General features: G+C 37.7%; 2 protein-coding genes across 14 annotated transcripts; both read right to left on the minus strand.

The window, feature by feature from the left end:
* Positions 1-388: 388 nt before the first annotated feature.
* On the minus strand, positions 389-4,992 carry LOC121052115. 13 transcript variants are annotated; one of them, XR_005808032.1, is made up of 5 exons: positions 4,728-4,992; positions 4,458-4,562; positions 3,660-3,677; positions 3,392-3,552; positions 389-3,068 (listed from the first exon to the last, which is right to left on the minus strand). XR_005808032.1 is itself a non-coding variant. In XM_040516142.1 (4 exons), the coding sequence occupies exons 1-4, from the start codon at positions 4,852-4,854 to the stop codon at positions 3,531-3,533; spliced, it is 288 nt and encodes a 95-aa protein (XP_040372076.1). In that variant the 5' UTR covers positions 4,855-4,992; the 3' UTR covers positions 3,516-3,530. The 13 variants fall into 13 exon arrangements, 5 of the variants coding, with proteins under 5 accessions (XP_040372073.1, XP_040372074.1, XP_040372076.1 ...); XR_005808029.1 differs by having other exon boundaries at positions 3,644-3,677; XR_005808030.1 differs by having other exon boundaries at positions 3,660-3,685.
* A 5,441-nt stretch (positions 4,993-10,433) lies between these two features.
* Positions 10,434-18,516, minus strand: LOC112192222 (DNA repair protein recA homolog 1, chloroplastic). The gene is made up of 12 exons (XM_024331873.2): positions 18,083-18,516; positions 17,900-17,975; positions 16,891-16,953; positions 16,641-16,770; positions 16,461-16,546; positions 16,247-16,372; positions 15,833-15,937; positions 15,644-15,700; positions 15,032-15,094; positions 14,878-14,954; positions 14,012-14,084; positions 10,434-10,940 (listed from the first exon to the last, which is right to left on the minus strand). Exons 1-12 carry the CDS (start codon positions 18,400-18,402, stop codon positions 10,833-10,835), a joined length of 1,284 nt encoding a protein of 427 aa, XP_024187641.1. The 5' UTR covers positions 18,403-18,516; the 3' UTR covers positions 10,434-10,832.
* Between the last annotated feature and the right edge of the window lie 1,629 nt (positions 18,517-20,145).

Genomic DNA, 20,145 nt, shown 5'->3' on the forward strand with positions numbered 1-20,145 from the left:
GAAGGATATATATTTCGAGGCGTGTAGACTCCGAAATACCGGTGTGGACCCGCTAGTGTGTTTATGCAAATAGCGCACTTCGACTCACTAGAGTAGAAAGGAAGTCTATCTCACAGCTGTTTCCATAGTGGATCAACACATCTTCAGTGCGTCTCCAACACTCCAACACATGAGTTTGTCTTCAGGCTCGATCTCTTTTCAGTTTTCTGTCAGCTTCGCGACTCCAACCCACCATTTTGTCTTCATGCACGTCTCTCGATCTCTTTGAGGGAACTGATTGAAATGGCGTGAGCGACATTAGGTGCATGTAAGAATACGTGGGCTGAGCTACCAAACTGAGCAAAATCCCCTTTGGTATCCCAGCCCACGTATTCTCACATGCACCTAATGTCGCTCACGTCCTTTCAATCAGTTCCCTCAAAGAGATCGAGAGACGTGCATGAAGACAAAATCGTGGGTTGGAGTCGCGACGCTGACAAAAAAACTGAAAAGAGATCGATCTTGAAGACAAAATAGTGTGTTGGAGTGTTGGAGACGCACCGAAGCTGTGCTGATCCACTCTGGAAACAGTTGTGAGATAGACTTCATTTCTACTCTGGCGAGTCGAAGTGCGCTATTTTCATAAACACACTTGTGGGTCCACACCGGAACTATATTTCATAGTCTACACTCCTCGAAATATATATCCTTTGTTGATTGACATGCGAACAGTTCCTCCTTAAACGTGTCGGGAATCAGTAGGTGATGAGCTTTATAGTGTTCAATCGTGTCGATGATACCCATTACTCTTTCAACGGTTTCATCTCTATCTGATAATGAAGTATAGTGACAATTGTTATCATAATATGGAAGCATATGTTCCCGAATCCTGGAGTTGAAACCAAGAATGTAGCTCCTTGTGGCTGCCTAATTTGATCTCACATGTCCAGCCCTCCTTTTCTCCTCAAGCCCATGAGCGAATAAACAGGTATACTGACCCACAGTCCAGTCCCCCTGCAGTAAGTCTCCTGCAAAAGGCTCCGCTGGAGGCTGCACAAGTCCCCAAAGTGGCCAATCTGGATGTGCCTGGAAGTAAACTGAGGGACCGCTAACTATAGATTAGGTATCCATAGTTTCTCAACCAATCAATGAACTTACTTCTACGGGATTTTCATCATCATTCACTTCTTCCACTTCTCATGGCTCTTCCTCATCGGATGACATTATCAAGCTGAAATGAAGAACAACTTTCAATACTACAATTTATTCAACAAAATCAGACTTAGTACGTAGTCCTATGCTGTATTCATTTCAATCCAAAACCAACATCTCCACAACTCAATTAAACAACCAACCATAATTCACATAATCACTTTCAACAATCCAGCATCAATCACATTTACATAAACTCAAGTTTGTCGTTCACCTACCTTGCTCCTTTTATTTTTACCTCATAATGGGCTCACATCTTTGTTGCGGTCTGTGCACTGTGGATGAGCTTTGGGTGGCAATACTCGTTCAAATTCAGAGAACAAATAAAAGCATACACGATAATTGGACTTGATCAAGTTTAGAAAACAAATGCAAACTCTGGGCAATATTTCAATGAACATGATTCACTTAATAACACAACAAATGAATATACACAGTTTGAAAGTGAATCCATCAGTCAATTCAACACAGTGTATGAACATATAACAGTTGGACATGAAAAGATTTAGGATAGATCACAACAATTGATTATGTGAAAGCAATCAACTAAGCTAGAGACTTGACAAGATATCCAAAGAACAATCAAATAGCAAGTCCAACAACAATAGCAATAAGCACAATTTTCAACAAACCAAACTCACTGAACAAAGCAATGGCAAACAATCAAGTAGAAAAATGAATCCAATAATTTATCAACATTCAAAAGAATAAAAGATCACACAAACACAAGTTCAATTACAAGGACAAGTCGGAACATAAGTCAACCCTTTGAAGAAGGGATAATGATTTTCGGATTAAGGGATCCAAAGGAAGAACAAACAATACAACAAGTCAAACTTTGGAGAATAACTCTATGAGTCAACAAACCCCTTATGGATGGTTGAACGACCTAACCGGAAATCAAGACTCTAGACGAACTTCAAAAAACTGTTTAAATCAGTGTAAGGTTTTGTTCAAAAACCTCAATTGTAAAAACCCATGATAAAGTTAAACAACGTTTTCCGCTAAAACTTCCCTTTTCCAGTAAGAAGCATCTTTCTAACAAAACACATTTCAAAGTCAGCTTGGGTTAAACACGTAAATCGCTAAGCAACAGAAATCCAGACATTCGAATAGTTGAAAGAATAATCTCTTGTCCACATAGCCGGTCAAAACACCTTTTCGAAACTCCTTCAAAAACCATTTTTCGAAACCCTTTTTCCAAAACATTTTCCAAAAAAAATTTCAAAATGTTTTTCGAGACTCGGTCTTCTAAACCGAAGTCAAACAGTTTCAAACAATAAGGAGAAGTTCTCACAACTTTCCAAGTCAAAGGTTCGGAAACACATTCTCGAACAAGCATTTCTCGAGTCGACTATTTAACAAAATTTGAAAATTTTCATGAGTCGACAAAAACTTTTTCGGATATCAGAGGTTTTTAATTCGTCAAAATCAAAAAAGCATTGCTCTGATACCACTTTCTGTAACGCCCCAAGCTGCATCTCACCAGCCTAAGCTCGTTACAGTGCTGCGAGTCTCTAAAACACAAACCGAACGCTCGATTTACATCCTAGAGAACCGCTAGGCATTTTGGTTTGAAAACTTTTTGAAAAACACAGCGAAAGCTACAAGTACTTTTGAGGTGAAAATCTTTAAATCACTAAAATTTATTTCATTTGTCCGGAACTTGAAATGAATGTACACACGAAAGTACGAACTTCAGGAAATGAGAATTCGATCAAATTAGACACAAAGCGAATCATCAACAAATTTCGGAATACGGAATTCAAGGAAAAGAATTCAGAACAAACTCTAGGCGATAATTTACCGAACTTGTTCTACACACCCAGATCCATCCGCTATTGTCCCGTCACCAGTGCACAGTACCTGCATCCAAACTGTTGTAGGGGTGAGCAATCGTCCTCGCTGCTCAACAGGAACTCTAACTCGACTAGGTTTGAAACCGCTAATTGAAGTTTTGGAGCTCCAGTATAAAAACATGCTTAAACCAAGTATTTAAAAGAACGACAAAATTTTCTTTAAAAAAAAAAAAAAAAAAAGCTTTCTGTCTCGAAAATCGATGCATGTTACTCAATTGAATACACGCATTGAATCTTACTGATGGCCGGTCCCATAGACCCACTACACGACCTTACCTCAATTTAGTTTATCATCAGGTAAGCATAGAGAGAGTGTCCACTACCTAGTTACACACACGTACCGAGTCCGTCATTATGATTGGAATACTCAGACGACCGGCGTAACTAACCCTCCGGAGGTTAAGGGGATCGAACCCAAGAAAGTCAGTGTCACCTTTCACTCTCAAGCCATCACATCTCTCACGATTTGGTTAGTATGCATTACATTTTAACATAACCAGACCTGCATCATTTTAATAACAATAAATAAGAAAACCACTAACCGAGGAGAGTCCTGAATCCCTACCTAAATTTCGATGTTTTCTCTCACGTACTCCAAGAGTCGCGAACCTTCTGTTCCTCGGGTAACTGGAGTCCTATGTTCCAACATTTCGATAGTTAATATCTCATTGAATTAATAATTGAAATCTCGATGATTAACAAATCGTACAACCAACTTTTCCTTGTTTGACCAGGAGTTGACCAACTTTGACCAATGTTTGACCAATTGAGACAGGTTCGGTAATTATCCCAATTACCGAACATTTACTTGAAATTGCAATATTGACCAAGTATATATATATTAAGTGCACCCAATTTACTAAGGCCACCCAATATATATTAATTTCTTTTACTTACTACCAATTTTAATGCAAAGATCATGTTTCCAATTTCGTCAACGAATTATCTCAATTCATCCGACGACACTTGGTCTTTTACTTCCATGTTGCATTTTGTCGCATAGTAATTCGATGGACAACCAATTCATTCCAATTTTCACACAAGATGTGCCCAAAACTGCTAAGGACACCCAACATCATAACTTGACATTTTTTTTTTTCAATTGTTCCACAACCCTTTCGAACAACCTGCGCTAGTAAACCTTAGCAAAACACTAACTTGCAGAACCAGAAACAAGCTCAAACTACCATTTCCAACAATCTTCTGTAGCAACACTAACAAGACATCAAACTTGATAATCACGACCCATTCATGTCACATGCATAACAACCCATTCTACACATGCAATCAAAATGTCGAAGTGTACAGAAAAACAGAATTTTAATTTCCATCAAGCTAGACCAAACTCAGTAGCAACACTTCCGCTCATTAACACGAACAAAACTCGATTCAAAGGTCGAATTATACCTTCGGAAACCGACTGAAATCGAGCCCAACACACTGCCGAGACTGAGATGGTGATGAACTGAGGATGTCGACGTAATCCACCCAAGCAAGCTGCAAATATCTTGTCTACAGTTGCAGTCAAGGCCGAAACCAAGCCAAGGAAAGGTCGCCGGCGTCGAAGACAGCGACGGAACCGAGGTGAACCCAGAAACGAAATTGTCAAAACTTGACCAAATCAAAAATTTAATTATACTAGAGTGTAGAGCACGATGAGAGGAGTGAGTTCCATACCACATGCAGTCCAATCGATGGCCGGAGTCGCCGGAATTCGCAGAGGTTTCCGGAGAAAGTTCGGGCCTCTCGTCGTCGATTCTCCGTCTCTGTTCAGTGCATGTATAATCTGAGACGACAGGAACATAGGAGATACCGATACGAAGCTTTTGCATGTGGTCCGCCGTGGATAGGTGGCCGGAGGAGCGATTTCCGGTTGGACCCAGTCGCGGGTCGCGTTCCGGGTCGGAAAACTCTGCTCTCTCTCTCTATCTCTCGATCATTCTGATCCTTCCAACTGATCAAAGGCCTATATATAGATTTGTCCAATTAACAATGGACGGCCATGATCAAGCGGTGGAAGTCTGGACGGTTGATCGCACCGCAGCATTTCCTTTTTATTTTCTAAAATCTCACAACTTCAGAAAATCATGATAAATGGCCCGAGTATCCAAATAATTCTCCGAAAATTTCTACGAACTCATCGTATCGTGTACTTTATTTTCCAACTCCTAATTTGAGGAATTCACTTTGTGAAAATTTGCTGAAAATATCCTCGAGCACTCTGACGCTTATCGAGATTGTTAAATGATTTGTTGTACGATCTCCACTAAGCTCGATACATTTTTCCCGAGGCTCACATGGGTAAAAGTGGAAAGTCGCAAATTAAGGCTAGTCATGTTTGCTCCATAGCAAATTATGGCTTGTTCTTGTTACTTCTCTTCACTTTTCCCTCTTTAATTGATATATATATATATATATATATATATATTAATTTTTGTTTGATTATGAGTAGTGAGTAGAACTCTTATTGGGGACTAAGTTGTATGCCCTACCCCAAATTTGATGTAATGGATGTTTGATTTAATTTATATGAGATTTGTTAATAATTGGATGCTTGTGTTATGTAAGAATCGATTAGAACGCATGCTTAAAAATTGTCAACTCTCGGGTATGTGTTTTAGTATTTCTATATTATAATTTAGGAAATGACATCCTTAGAATTTAGAGGTAGAACCCCTGATTTCATATTCGTGGGGGATACAAGCATGGTTCATTACATAACTAGCTTGATTGTATTCACGGTGAGTTTCATTACCTAATTCAATGACCACTCTTGATGTGAGTTAGTGGTCATTGAACCGGCTCTAATTCATAATAAGTGAGTTTCTATAGCCCTTGACCTGAAGTAGGGGTTACTATGAAAAGGAATTTTGGCCTTGAGTCTTGATATGTCTTGGGTGTAACTACTATCATCTGTAATAAATTAATCGTAATTAAGTTAGCAACTAGAGTATTGACTTAGGGTTAGGGTTCAATCTTGGCTACCAATCCTCTTGTCTTGACTTTTTTTGTAAACTAGATGTAGCATATTGTATTCTCATTTTAGCAATTTAGTTTTCAAAATTAAAAAGTAAAAATTTCAGATACTTATTCCTAGAATAAATTCAGCTTAGTAATCTGTAATCAAGTGAAGTTTCTTATTCCTTGGGTACGATACTTAGAGCAATTCCAACAGCTTCCTCATATTTTGATTTTTCTCTATTTTAAGAAAAAATGAGCATCTTTTGCTCCAACAGATTCCCTATAACTATCCCTATTTTAGGGAAAGTGAGGAAAGAGAAAACCAAATTATCTCTATTTACAGCAATCTCTAAAATTTAAGAAAGAATTATGGAAATTTTAGAGATTGCTATAAAATGAGAAATCTGTTGGAGTTGGAGAAGAAAAAGAGGTTAAAGTTTTGATTTTTGCTTCTCTATATAATACAAAAATTATAGAGAAACTGTTGGAGTTGCTCTTAAAGCTTAATTTATTTTTCCTAAACTTTATGACTTGTATTACACATAAGGCATTAGTGTAAGCAGCAGATCAATATTGCATCGAACAATAGACCTAATAATGACATAATTGCTAGTAAGACTGCATGAATAAAGCATCGGGCGAGTGGTGAGGAAGGTAATTGATGGTATGATTGACCATGCATATACATCGAGTAGAGGAAAATCTTCCATTAATCGTAAAGGCATGCATCGAATTGAAAGCAATCTTCCATCTTAGTTAATTGTAGAACCAAAAATCAAGAGCCCAAGTCCAAAGTCTAACGAAAGAGAGACCCCAATTCAATTCTCCTGGGTCCTAAATGCATATCCATACATAAGCAGACAAGGCCAAACATCACTACCAAATTCCAGCCAAGAAGTTCCAACTTCCAAGCCGAAATCTGAAAAATAGATGTGACCCAAAACAGTGGAGCGCTTCTCCAAGCAGCCATACCAAACAGGCAACACTTGGTCTTGCTAACAAAGTTGACGAAATCTCCAAGTCACCATTGCCGATCTGCCTAGAATAGAACTAATTAAAACAGAGTATCCAACCCTGTACTCTTTACCAACATATTCATTTATCCGATTTGGGACTCTTCTCAAATTAGCTACCAGTTATGTCAAAGACAACATTAGTCGTATCACCTTGCAGACCCACCAACATATATAATGGATGAGTCAAACTCTTGAAGTCCACGCTTAGGCTGCAACTGGAAGCCCCAAATTCGACGTGAGAAAATAGGAGTCAAACACTATATAACCGCCAATCCTGATTCGATAAAGAAATTCTAGGTCGGGATGACTTGAGAGAGAGAAGGCAGGAACCAGAAGGAAAAAAAGTCAACCAAGGGTCGCGGCACAAGGAGTTGATGACTAGGAATTTTTAGGGACGAAACGAGAGGAGTGTTGCCAGCACAAAAACAAGTATCATTTATCTCCCAAATCTCAGGCTAATAGCTAATAATTATGTTTTTAATCCATTTTCACTTGTATTGTACGAAATAAAGGTAATTGTAAAATCAAAGTGAAACATTGTCAAATATGAAAAGAAAAAAAAAAAAAAACATGGGAAATGACAAAATAGTCAAACCTGGACCAAAAAGTAAGATAACAAATTTGGTTAGAGACTTGTGCATGTGAGGTGGACCCAATTTAAAATTACTGTTGGTTAGAGTCTCGTGTGCTCACCCCTCTCTCAGTTTCTCACTCATTTTTACAATATAATATGTAATTAACTCACATTTCGCTCATTTTTTCTACCTCCTCCACACTTGATATTAACTTTACAAAATCTTATTTTTCTTCTGAAAGTTTTATTTCTTGCCCCTAAATTTTACATAGCACTCTCATTACTGGATCTTTTGATTCCAGGGTCCATATTAATTATTGTTTATGCTATGATATGAGGGATCAAGAAGAAAGATTGTGTGACTGGCAGAGGGCGAGATGTTTAGTGGATTAGATGGAATGTATGGCAGTCAGCTGTTAAATATTGACAAAGTAACGCTGGTGAGTGGTAGGCAAGTGGTCTTCACTCATCCAGTGCCTAAGTTAGTTAATGTATTAATGTGTTGACAGAGTAATGCTAGTTAGTAATAAGTGTTTATAATAAATAAAGAGAAGTGATGTAGGGACATAAAAAGTGTGGATAAAGGACTAAAAGGCCAAGTGACAAATTGTAAAAACTAGAACAAGAACGTAAAGAAAAGAAGAAAGTGCAGCAAATTGCAAAAACTAGAACAAGAAACGAAAAGGTATTGCTCCATACTCTATTCAATTTTTTTGTGTTCTCTTTGTGGTTCAGCACTGCAAGTTAATATTTTGTGTGAAAACTTATTTTGATAGGTCACTACATGAATTTTTTTTTTTTTTGTAATAAAAAAAAATCAAGTGAGGCAACCGTATCTCTCTCTCTCTCTCTCAAACTTTCATCATGAGTTCTGTTATGCCATGGGGTCTCGACTTGCATCTTCACTAGCAATCACTAAGGGGAAAGAGCAGGTGGATCTGAGTCCTTCACAGGAAAAGGGTTTGAGGCAATCAAAGGTGTTCTTGGTGGGGAAACTGCTCATAGCTCGAGGTTGAAGGTACCTTTGTTTCTGGGCCTGTTTTGCAATGCTTGGAGGGTTAATGGCACTCTGCAGGTTGAGGAGGCAAAGGGACAAAGGGTTCTCTTTACTCTTTCAGATCCGGCTTACAGGGATCAGATCTGGAAAGGAGCGTCGTGGGGTTCAATCGCTTTGTATGACGGCATGACTCTGGTGGAAAAGGTGTCGTTCACCACAACATCTTACTAGATCACCTTGTAAGGAAATCCTTCTACTTTTTTATCTGAAAGGGTCTTGAGGATGATTGGATTTACTCTCAAAGAATTTAAAAAGATTGACAAGCCTGTAAGTGTGTCGGCAAGTACCAGATTAGGGTTGAGATTTCTCTCAATCTACCTCTATCTTTCAAACAGTGGTATTGAATGGAAGATAAAGTGGCATTCCTCTACAAATTCAGGTATGATAAACTATTTGGAAATTGTGTTGTTTGTGGTCTTGTTACACATGTTGGGCTACCTTGTTCTGGTTCGGGCCTTAGATAAGGATGATGCGGAGGCGAAGCGCATCGTTTTGGTTGTCTAGCCAATGGTGCAAGTGGGCGCTGGAGCGTTGGCTTCTAGTTCTAACTCTGCGAGCAGCAGTAGGGTAAACACTACCTTGAGGGACTAGGGTTTCAGTCAATGGTCAAACCCTAGTTTTTCGAACACAGGTACCAAACCCAATGCCGGAGAGATTGATGCAAAACCCAGCCTATCTGACACAAAAACCACGATGGCAAGTAGTCATTAGAGGGCATAACGAATCAAAGATGATGTCTGAGACAATCACTGGGAAGCAGAGATCTCAAGTTGGTGTAGAGTTTACTATATCTCCGAAAAAGTTGAAGCTGAGTTTGGCAATAGGGAAGAAGAACTTGAACTTGGAACCTTAAAATATGTGCTTGGTTTCGGTGGTACAAGCTAATGCAGGTGCAAATCCTGTCAAAAAGAAAGAGGAAGACCGGTGGGCAGCAAGAATAAGTCCCTTATGGTGACAAGAATAAGGCTATGAAGCCTGATGGTGTAATTGAGAACAAGAGGATAGTGAGGGAAAATCTGTTGGCAAAGCTGGATAGTTCATATGCTGGTACAAACTCCAACTCTAAGGGGAAGGAGCTAGTTATTGTTTGAGTTTTTTTTTTCCCAGGGTATTAAGCCTATGTGAGGGTGAAAATTTTCTATGAGTCTTCTAAAACGTTTCTAGTTTCTTGTACTGTAATTGCTCGCCTAGCAGGTGAGGTTTAGTTGAATGACTTTCTTTTCTTAGAGGGCGAGGTTTTTTCTAGGACTGGGCATTTAGCCTGAAAACCCGAAACCCGGCAGAACAGTCCGAGCCCTTTAAAAAATTTGACAGTTTTAAAAGGCCCGGGCCAAAAGCATATATAATGGGCCGGGCCCAGTCCTTAAAAGTAAAAAAATAAAAAACCGAAGGCCTGAAGTCATGAGTAATCGACACATGTTCGAACACTTCTTTCTTCCTTTATCTCTTCTTATTCCCGTCTCTTCTTCTCATCTTCTTCTTCCTCCTTTTTTTTTTTGTTTCCCGTTTCTTCTTCTCCCAATATCCCATACGCTGATACGCCTCTTTTCTCTCTTCCTCCCCATCAGATCAGCACCTCCCTTTTTTATTCTCTCCTTAACTACAGAATGGTTTGCACATTGCTTAGGTTATCCCAAATTTCCTTGAGTGTTTGTAGACTATAGCCTTCTGTTATTGATCTAATGATATCAATTTCTATTAAAAAAAATAGGAGCGAAGTTGTTGTTTCTACTTGAAGAGGAAGAAAAAAGGAAAAAAAAAAAAAACAAATGAGATCATTTTGAAACTTCTCATTGATATTTCTTATCAATAATTGTGGAATGGAGTACTTCTTGTTTACTGTTCTGATTACTTCTCAAGGTCATGTCAAAGTAACTACATCCATATTCATAAAATTACATCCTAGATGAGAATGATAACAGCGGGCCTGATCGTTGAGAACATAATACAAAGCAACCCCACTCTTCTCTTTTCCCATAAAATCATTCCCTTAATATCTCTACCAACGATCCTTGCGAAAGGAACTGAATTAAAGGTAGACATTGAATGTCAACTTGTCAAACACCGATACACCATGGAGCTGCCAATTGGTGCTGCTTCTTTGCAATCCCCCAGCACTGTAGATGCCTTAATCCAGTGTAGAAAACAGTGATAATACCAAAATCTGTTTCTACTCATTGGACATCTTCAAAATCATCTTCATCCTGATGTGTTACTGGCAAGTTCCTTGTGTGCAATGAGCCTACCTGTCCAGTTGCATCTGTCATTGTGGAGCGAACTATCTGCAGGTGCATTTCAAAAGTTTGTCAGTTCTCTACCCAATAAAATACCATCATATTACGTTTACAATTCATAGTATTGACCACGTATTAAGTAACAGAGGTCAGTTCATGAACCCGCTTTTTAGGGGCAGCCAAGTGCAAGTATGCAAAAACCATTATCTGTACTTCAGAAGTCCAGTCTTTTCCCCAATAAAATAGCATCGAAGTTTCAGTGTATTGACAGCAAATTACAGAGTCAGCACACTGACCCAATTTAAGGGAAACCAAGTGTAAGTATGCAAAACTACTACTAATTTAGTAGTAATGCTAGGTGTACCACTTAAAAACCACCCAATCAGAAATTTTCATCAAATGATGTGACAAGGCACATCAGCTGCCACGTACCTTACCAGTGGCATTGGCATTGTTCTTTACTCCATAGTTATCTGTACTTGATTAAAAGTACTAAATTCTAGTATAACTTTTATGAGAGAGTCTTGAATACCAAACATAAATGTATGACAAAGTTAATTGAAAAGAATATCTTGGACACCATAAACCCCTGTAAATGTATACCAAACACAAGTGACGATCTTCAACTTCAGGACAACCATAAACCCCGGTAAACCTCCACCTATTAGGGTCATCCGCCTTTCCAATCAACACATAATTATGATTATCCGAAAAAGTTCTCAACAACAGCTCAACCTCCTTGGTCCAAAGCAAGCTCAGTCCACCACTTCTACTAACCCCTTTACCATTCTTCTTTTTCTTAAAAATACAAGGAACAGAAAAAAACACTCGACCACCCATGTTGATGTCAGATACAAGTCATCTCTGCAACCCTGAAGTGAGTCTCGCTAAGAAAAATAACACTGGGAAAGTTGAGGGCAACCAACCCCTTAAGTCCTTGAACTGTCCAAGGGTTCCCAATCGCTTGGCCTTCACCAGCAATCATCTCAGCCTTCCCCCTTTCTTTCTCCATTTTCCCTTCAGCATTTCTTTGCTAAGCAAAGGGTTCCTAATCCTTGCCTTCATCAGCAATCATCTCAGCCTTCCACCTTTCTTTCTCCCTTTTACCTTTCAGCATTTCTTTGTTAAGCAACAAAGTTAACTGAAAATTCTAACAGATCATTGGTATACTATGCGCTGATATACAATAGTTCTGAGCTGTAGTTAAATCTAAGAAGTAAAACATTGGTCTTTTGTCCACTTAACTAGCATTTCGAAAGTTCTACATTTACCAAGAATCTACTATTTCTCTCCAACAAAGAATGCACTCCAGAGAACTATTTTACAGATTGCTGGCTAGACCTTCTTTGGTAAGAAATAGAATTTTACTGATTAAAAAGAAATATATGAGTGGACATGACATCTATGAGAAGAACTCCAAGAAAGAGAAAAGCATGAACACCAAAGAAAGAAGAAACAATAAGCAGAAGAACAGCAGAATAGCAAATGAGTTATTCCCAATGACCAAAGAAATTGAAGCCCATAAAGATGCTCAGATGATCCAAAACAATTGTACCTTTCGCACTACGTCAAAAAATTGGGTGCAACAGCTCAAATTACATTCCCTAAACACCCCTCTTTTTTTTCTTTTTCCAAAAAGCAAATGCAATCAGACAGTAGAAAAACAATGATTTGCACTCTCAGCCTTTTCTTTGCACATTATACACCACTGAGCATAAGGTCTTCTCCTTCAAACCAAATAACAAGTATATTTACCTTCCCAGTGCAATAACCCGAAACATAAACCCAAGGGACTTTAGGCTTCCAAATTACAGAATATGGAATGAGGAGAGGAAGCGAATCACTAACCCATCAACACCTTAGAGAAAGACTTGCAAGAAAATTCACCCAAAGCCAACATCCTCCTCCTATTTGATCTATATGAGATCTAAGTTCCAAGTCGTTTAAATCCCTTTTAAAACCAAAATATCCAACTAAAAGTAATAGAACCATCCATACAGATCCAAGCAATGGTATAGTTACAACACAGTTATAATCTATATAAACAAGGATATGAGTGCCAAAAAGCTATCTCGCGACCAACCTGGATTCCCAGAACCTTGCCCTTTCTCAATTTCCCACCATAAAATGGCAACAGATAGAAACAGATTAATTCCTTGTGCCCTAGCTTTCCATGTATTTCGGTAACTTTTTGATTTTCTGCTGTTTTTCTCTATTGTTGACACCTTGTCCCATTTTCTTTGATTGCATCATTCTTTTGATCGATAAATCTGTTTCTTCTTTATTTAAACAATATTGGAATCCAGCCATTTGCATGAGTCACAAATTACTCTCAATGACAGGATACTAAAAGGACTACTAAACTCCTTTCTTCTTTTAACAAGTTACTCTTCAGCAACTTCGTTTGGGACATCTATCATTTGTCAACCTTTAACATATTCCCTTGATTGTATTAGCCATGACCTCCCTCACTCAGAAAGATAATGGCTTTTCAGTACCACCAATATGATTCTCTAAGCCTCACCTACTCATCTCTAGGATAAAGCTTCTGAAAAAGAAAAACTTAACAGTCTCATTCACAATTCCTTCCTCATTCTCAATTTAAGTCACCCAACCCATCCTAAGTAACCTTCGGAGCACTAGTAAATATGATTTTCTGTTTGCAGCAAGCCGGGTGCTGTCAATGTTTACCATCCAACCTTAATAGTGTTGTTGATATATTAAGACTGTTAGCTTAAATTCTAATCCATAGAGTTGAGTCAGTTGACTGCCAAAGCAATTTATGTTTAAATTCTCTATAAATTGTAACATGCAACACAATGATGTTCCCCTTGTTTAACACAAATAAAATCTCACTCAAGAAACAAGACAAAACCCCAAAACTTCCAGACAATGAACAATGCAAAAGAATGGCAACACTCATTTCCATTTGAAAACTTAACATTATTGGGAAAGTAAAACAATAACCATCAAAACAATGTAGCATGTCTTGACCACTATTAGTGCAAAACAAAGCAGAAAAGTATTGATTGATTAAGAGTGGGGGGAAAAAACAAGAGTATTGCATCAAGTTCAATACAAGAGATCGAAAGATCATAGTAGCTATTAAGTTTCCATACCTTCTCTATCTCATCAAGAAGAACAGGGTTCTCTCTCAAGTACTGCAATGATTTATCTCTTCCTTGTCCCAACCTTTTTTATCACAATCAAATACCACTAGTTAGTTGCAACAGTTTTACAATTGACAGAAAACAGTTTAGGACACTAGAAAAACGGAAAAGAAAAACAATGAGTAGAGTTACAGACAGACAATACTTCTGTTGTTTATTGAGAAAAAGAATAACAGTCATAACAGGAAAACAATTTTGACGGAGGAAGTCCGAAGAACAAAAGTTTGAAGTCTAATCACATTCTGTGTTTAAAGAGCAGGAGAATACATATCGTCCTTTCACATCACATTTACCATAATATCATTCATTTATTGCAAAAGAAAAAAAAATCAAAAAGAAAACCAAACAATTTCCACTGCACCCTCTGCCTCATTGTTGGCAACTCTTTAGGTGCATTTTATGAAACAAAAGGATCATTTGAGGACGCTAGGTGTAAGGAGGTGGTTCAATTATAAACACAGACATAAGAAAGAAACAACTGATTTTTATATTCAAGCTATACTAGTCCACAGAGCTGCCTAGGATTCTGGCGAGACTTCATTTCTTGTTCAACCTTAAGGAGGTGGTTCAACAATTATAAACACAGACCTAAGAAGAAGAAAAACTATTGATTTTCTTATTTAAGCTATACTAGTCCATAGATCTGTAATCATTTTATGAACAAAGTGTTGTTTCCTATAATAAAGTTGAATGAATGAATAAGTAAAACGAGACTCCAACTTATGAATAAAATAAATGACAGATGCTCAGGCACTTGATTGCTGATGGCCAGCAATTTAAGAAATCAAAGATGAAATAGAAAATCATATACAAACCTGTGGTCCCCATAGCTATACCAAGAGCCCTTCTTCACTACTACATCCATCATTTCAGCACAATCCAAAATGCAACCCTAAAGAAAGAGAAAAGTCAAAACAGAATGCGGTTTCACCTTTGAGAGGGGAATGTCTAATATGTTGTGATACTTACCAATTGACTTACTCCCTCTCCAAACACAATTTCAAATTCAGCTTGTTTGTATGGCCTCGAAACCTACAACAACTTCTTAGGATTAGGATCTTTCAGCCAATGAGCAACATCAATTAGAACCATAACAAATATTGACTAAACTACTAAAATGATGGACATGATTAAATGCATCATGAATATTTATTACATGCCAAATCTGTAGATCAGGATATTGCAGTTCAGAAAAAAATATCTTCAAAAAAGATGAGAGTAGTTCTCACAAATCTGAAGAATCAAAAGGGATTAATAGGTTTTGCCCAAAAACTCTACACTTCAGCCAGAAATGCTAGTGCAATCTAGTGATTATTGACTGTTATATCAATGTTTTTTCATGTTCGCAACTGCAGTTAGACCGGTGTATAGATGCAGGACAAAGAAATTTGTGAAATTAGACAACAGCAATTAAGAATGGCACTACAATTGATCAAACTTTATACAAGTAATAGATGTCTAGATACTTTTTACCAGTTTCAAATTTCTAGCAAGAGTGCAATCAATGTGAAGCTTTACTATCAAAGAAAATTTGAAAATCCCTCAAAGAGGCAGAAATTATTCTGATGTTTTGAAAAGTACCTTACTCTTTTGCACTCGTACACGGACCCGAACCCCAATTTCCTCGTCTCCTTTTACCTAATTAATATAGAAAAGTAAACACAGATAACAAACAGCATAGATCAAAATTGAAAAGAGATCAAAACAGATAAATTCATTGATCTATAAAATAACTAATGCACGAGAACAAAAAGTGGCTATTGTGCTTACAGATTTTATTTTCCCTGTAGAACGTATTTCCAGGCGAACTGAGGCAAAGAACTTTAATGCAATTCCTCCAGATGTCACTTCTGGATTCCCATAATACACACCAATCTTGCAAAATGAATGAACGATGGTAATAATTTTCGAAGTGACGTACTTGTGATTAGGGGGCAAAATTTACCATGGATCCTATCATAACAATTGCCACCATATATAAATACAGATGTTTCCTACTTGACTTCAACTGCTTGGATCCAGACACTCAATCTAAAGGACTGTAATGGATCCAAGTATGTATCATGTATATCTGAAATTCAAGGCTCAGATACAAGTGCCTAGACCCAGGCACTCATACTCGGCAACAAATCCAAGATGTATGATTGGCAAAAGAAATCATACAAACAATTTAAGTAAAACTACCTTATATCTTATTTGATTCAAGAATATGAGAGTACATCCAGCTTTAGATGCATTTCCTGACATTTTGCGCAAAGCTTGGCTCATAAGGCGTGCTTGCAAACCCATTTGTTGCATCCCGATCTCACCCTATGTAAAAGACCAGAAAGTCATTTGACTTATATGAGCAATCGCATATCTGACATTCAAAACTACCAGCAGGGAAAAAAAAAGTTACTTCAATTTCTGCTCGTGGAGTGAGAGCCGAGACAGAATCGACACAGATAAGATCAATGGCACCAGATCTGCACATACGATCTGCAACTGAGGTGATACAAAATCAATTAGTACGTCAAGAATACTTCCAAAATACTTAAATAGTTCCCATAGAATACACACATGGTTAAAGATATCTTACTCTCAAGTGCCATTTCGCCATGATCAGGCTGGCAGACAATCAGATTTTCTACATCTACTCCCAATGCTTTTGAATATGCTGGATCAAAGGCATGTTCTGCATCAACAAGCATAGCATTTCCTCCAAGCCTCTGCTTATTATCAGTAAAAGCTAAACTTTGGTTCCAGCACAAACACAACAATTTTGAAGAAGTAATTCTTTACTTACCGGAAACTAAGTTTCCAAATGAAAGTTCATACAACTACATTACCTGCACCTCTGCGATTGCATGGAGTGCTAGAGTTGTCTTTCCACTACTTTCTGGTCCAAATATCTGGGAATAAATACAGCATATAAATCAGCCTTTCGTCGACAAAACTACCTAATCTAAATATGAAGAGTGCTAAACTATTTCTTTGGAATGGCATAAACTCCATTGGTGTTTGGGTTTAAACTCTCAAAACAAAACAACAGTGGACAAACAAGAATTTGAAAGAGCACAAGTCTTTCACTTAATAAAAGTGGAACACTTCCCTGGGATAATGCTCCAAAGTTTTCTATGAATGATTTGCAAGTTAAAAGCGAAAGAGAGGAGACAGCTTAGGTTATACCACTTTCAACCACCTTTTTAAGAGCTAATTATCATCTCTAGCATTCATTTGATGATTTAAATATTCTACATTGGAATCAATACTGTTTTACAATAAAAAATAAATAAATAAATAAATAAATAAAAAGATGGACTTTGACTTGAATTGGTAACAAACTTAAAACCCTTCCCGCCCATGAATTGAAAATTCTGCCCACCGTTGGATTATGTCCCTAAAGAATGATAATGCATCCATATCTTCTAGAGAGGCCATAGCCAATAGCTGTTGCTAATCAACCACATATTTTGGAGTGAAGTCATGCAAATTGTCAGTCAATCATACCATTATTGCACCAATGTTAAACTGCACTATCATTTCAGTTTTCTTTTAATTTATAGTTTGTTAACACCACATGATTTACAACTCGACTAAGATCTCTAATCTGGTAGCTATTCTACCCCTCTTGATCGGCCAGATAGAAAAATATCAAATGTACACTATCTCCTAGTAATCGACTCTTCCTTTCTTGATGAGGAACACATTCAATAAAATTAAACTAGAGGCAGCAATGGGCCTTTTCGCCTAACAAAACACCTCAATGCTTCCACAACAATGAGCAAAGGTGGAATTTAAAGAAAGACCACAATGCACAAGCATGAAAAAACAACAGAATGGGAATTGGGAACACACCTCTACAATTCTCCCTTTTGGGAGGCCGCCACCTAAGGCAAGGTCCAATGTCAAGCAACCACTGGGGAAAGTTTCACTGCAATACACCAACAATCAAGAACTTTACTTGTAGCCTAAAACACACTAGTATGGAGAAAAACAGAAAGAAAGAAGCAAAAAGAAAAAGAGGGCAGCGGCGCATACACCAAAGCTCCGCCAGCGCTTCCTAGTCTTGTAACACTTCCCTTGCCGAATGAGCTATTGATATCATTCATCGCCGCCTCCAGTGCTTTTTGGCGGTCGAGGAAGAGTTGGTCGGAGTCAGCAGCGGAGAGAGAGCCGTTGACTTTTACTTGGAGCTCAGAGCGGACCCTTTTGACCGCCATTGATTGAACGTTGAAGCGGTGTGGGTGTGAGACAGAGCAGGAGTGGAATGAGAGAGGAGAGTGTGAGTAGGGGAGTGAATGGGTGGTGGACATATAATATCTCATGCTTGCGCTGTTGCTTCTCAGCGCTAAACCCATTTACTCTCAGAGGGAACCTTTTGCTAAGAAGAGGAGGTTCGCTCCATGGGAACTGCGACTGGGAGCACACCACCTTAAAACATTTGCCCTTTGCTATCGGAAACTAAAACAACTACTTTTTTTTCATATTAATTTTATATATATATATATATATATTTTTTTTATCTCGGTAGTAACGTGGGTAAACCGGTACAGTCACTAATTTGAAACCCTGAGGAAAAGAATAAGAAGAAGATTGGGAGACCATACTGTCAAAAGAAAAAATGGGGAGTTTTATTCATATCTCTTAAAATTAGGGTTTTTGTCTGTTTATTCCAATTTTAGAGATTTTTTTCTCACTTACTCCACAAAGTTTTTTTAATGGGTGCTTTTATTCATACCTCTAAAATTGACATTTACACCTCCTTGCTTATTATACCTCTAACTTACTTTTTCAAACATACAATATGCTAACTACACCTCCTATATTATCCCAAAATGCACTTAACCCATAATATCTGACCAAAGCTAGGGTTCTCGATGAAGGCTTAGTTGCAACTTGCAAGGTGTCAAGGTAGCTACCTGCAATTGATCGATCTTAGGATAAACTTATTTAATAGATGTTCATTTCTTCTCTCGCTCTCCCACTGCACCCTCAATCAATTTACAGATTCATTAGAGTGTTGGTATTAAACAAATAAAAACTATGAACTTGAAGACCTTAGTGCACAGTAAAGACACAGTTGGGTTTTATGTGGTCACCAAATTGGTATTCCCATATTCCACTATCAAATTTTCCCCAGATCGATGGTTTCATGTGCTCACCAAATTGGTATTCCCATATTCCACTATCAGATTTTACCCAGATCGATACCATCCAAGAGAGCAATGGGGAAAGGTCATAGAGAAGTAACAGGATATGCATTAAACATGTTTTTTTTTCATTGGAAGTTAGCCTCCATCTTAATCGTTGAGAACCATAAAATAATTTGTCCTATTTAAGTTGTATTCTAAATGCTTTGATCGATGTTCCAAAAGAAGCATTTGTAATTGAAATATGTTGTGTGAACACAAGACTACTTTCAACTTTGTTTTTTTTTTTTTTTTTTTTGACTCTAGACGACAATGTAACTCTCAACTCCCACTCCATCCCTGATGTCAGTGAGATTTGAACTCGTGACCTCCAGAGTGTTAGTTAGGCTGGCTAACCAACAGATCACGGCTCACCGACAGACTACATTCAACTTATGTTGTAGAGAGTCTTTTGGAATTTATATCAATATCACAATATGATTAAATATATAGATAAATGAAGGCTACAAAATAATGTAGTTGTGGTGGATTTCTTCAAACTTTTGATAGAAAATGAAGCACACTTTTCAACATTGATTAACATTAACAATGAGAAAAAATGACACTGATCGATTCAATAACTTGAGAGTCTTACGAGATACGCCGGGTTGTTTGTCGAATAAAGTTCTAGTGGAAACTTTTTTTTTTTTTCCTTTATCTGGGTCTTTATTGGTAATTTCATATCAACTGACATAGTGAAACATCACTTGAAAAAAGATGGAGGTCCAAATGCTAATTTTGGAGGTATGAATAGAAGCACTCTGTTTTTTAATTCCCCTCTTATCCAAAACACTCTAAGGAGATCTTCCCTAATACCCCATTAAATTTTTTTTTTTTGAGACATTTTTACCCTCACCCCTTTGTTGTTTGTTACATACATACATATATATATATATATATATATATATATAT

The sequence above is a fragment of the Rosa chinensis genome, chromosome 3 (assembly GCF_002994745.2).
Source record: "Rosa chinensis cultivar Old Blush chromosome 3, RchiOBHm-V2, whole genome shotgun sequence".
NCBI lineage: Eukaryota > Viridiplantae > Streptophyta > Magnoliopsida > Rosales > Rosaceae > Rosa > Rosa chinensis.

Excerpts from the sequence above, each read along its gene's own strand:
- LOC121052115 (XM_040516139.1), bottom strand. The coding sequence starts at position 4,882 with ATGCAAAAGCTTCGTATCGGTATCTCCTATGTTCCTGTCGTCTCAGAT. Across the intron at positions 3,686-4,457 it reads ATTTCAGTCGGTTTCCGAAG|GACTCCAGTTACCCGAGGAA; the intron begins GTATAATTCGAC and ends GTTGGAACATAG. Across the intron at positions 3,553-3,643 it reads GAAGGTTCGCGACTCTTGGA|GTCTGGTTATGTTAAAATGT; the intron begins GTACGTGAGAGA and ends AAAATGATGCAG.
- LOC112192222 (XM_024331873.2), bottom strand. The coding sequence starts at position 18,402 with ATGGGTTTAGCGCTGAGAAGCAACAGCGCAAGCATGAGATATTATATG. Across the intron at positions 16,373-16,460 it reads CTCCACGAGCAGAAATTGAA|GGTGAGATCGGGATGCAACA; the intron begins GTAACTTTTTTT and ends TCTTTTACATAG. Across the intron at positions 15,095-15,643 it reads TACGAGTGCAAAAGAGTAAG|GTTTCGAGGCCATACAAACA; the intron begins GTACTTTTCAAA and ends AAGTTGTTGTAG.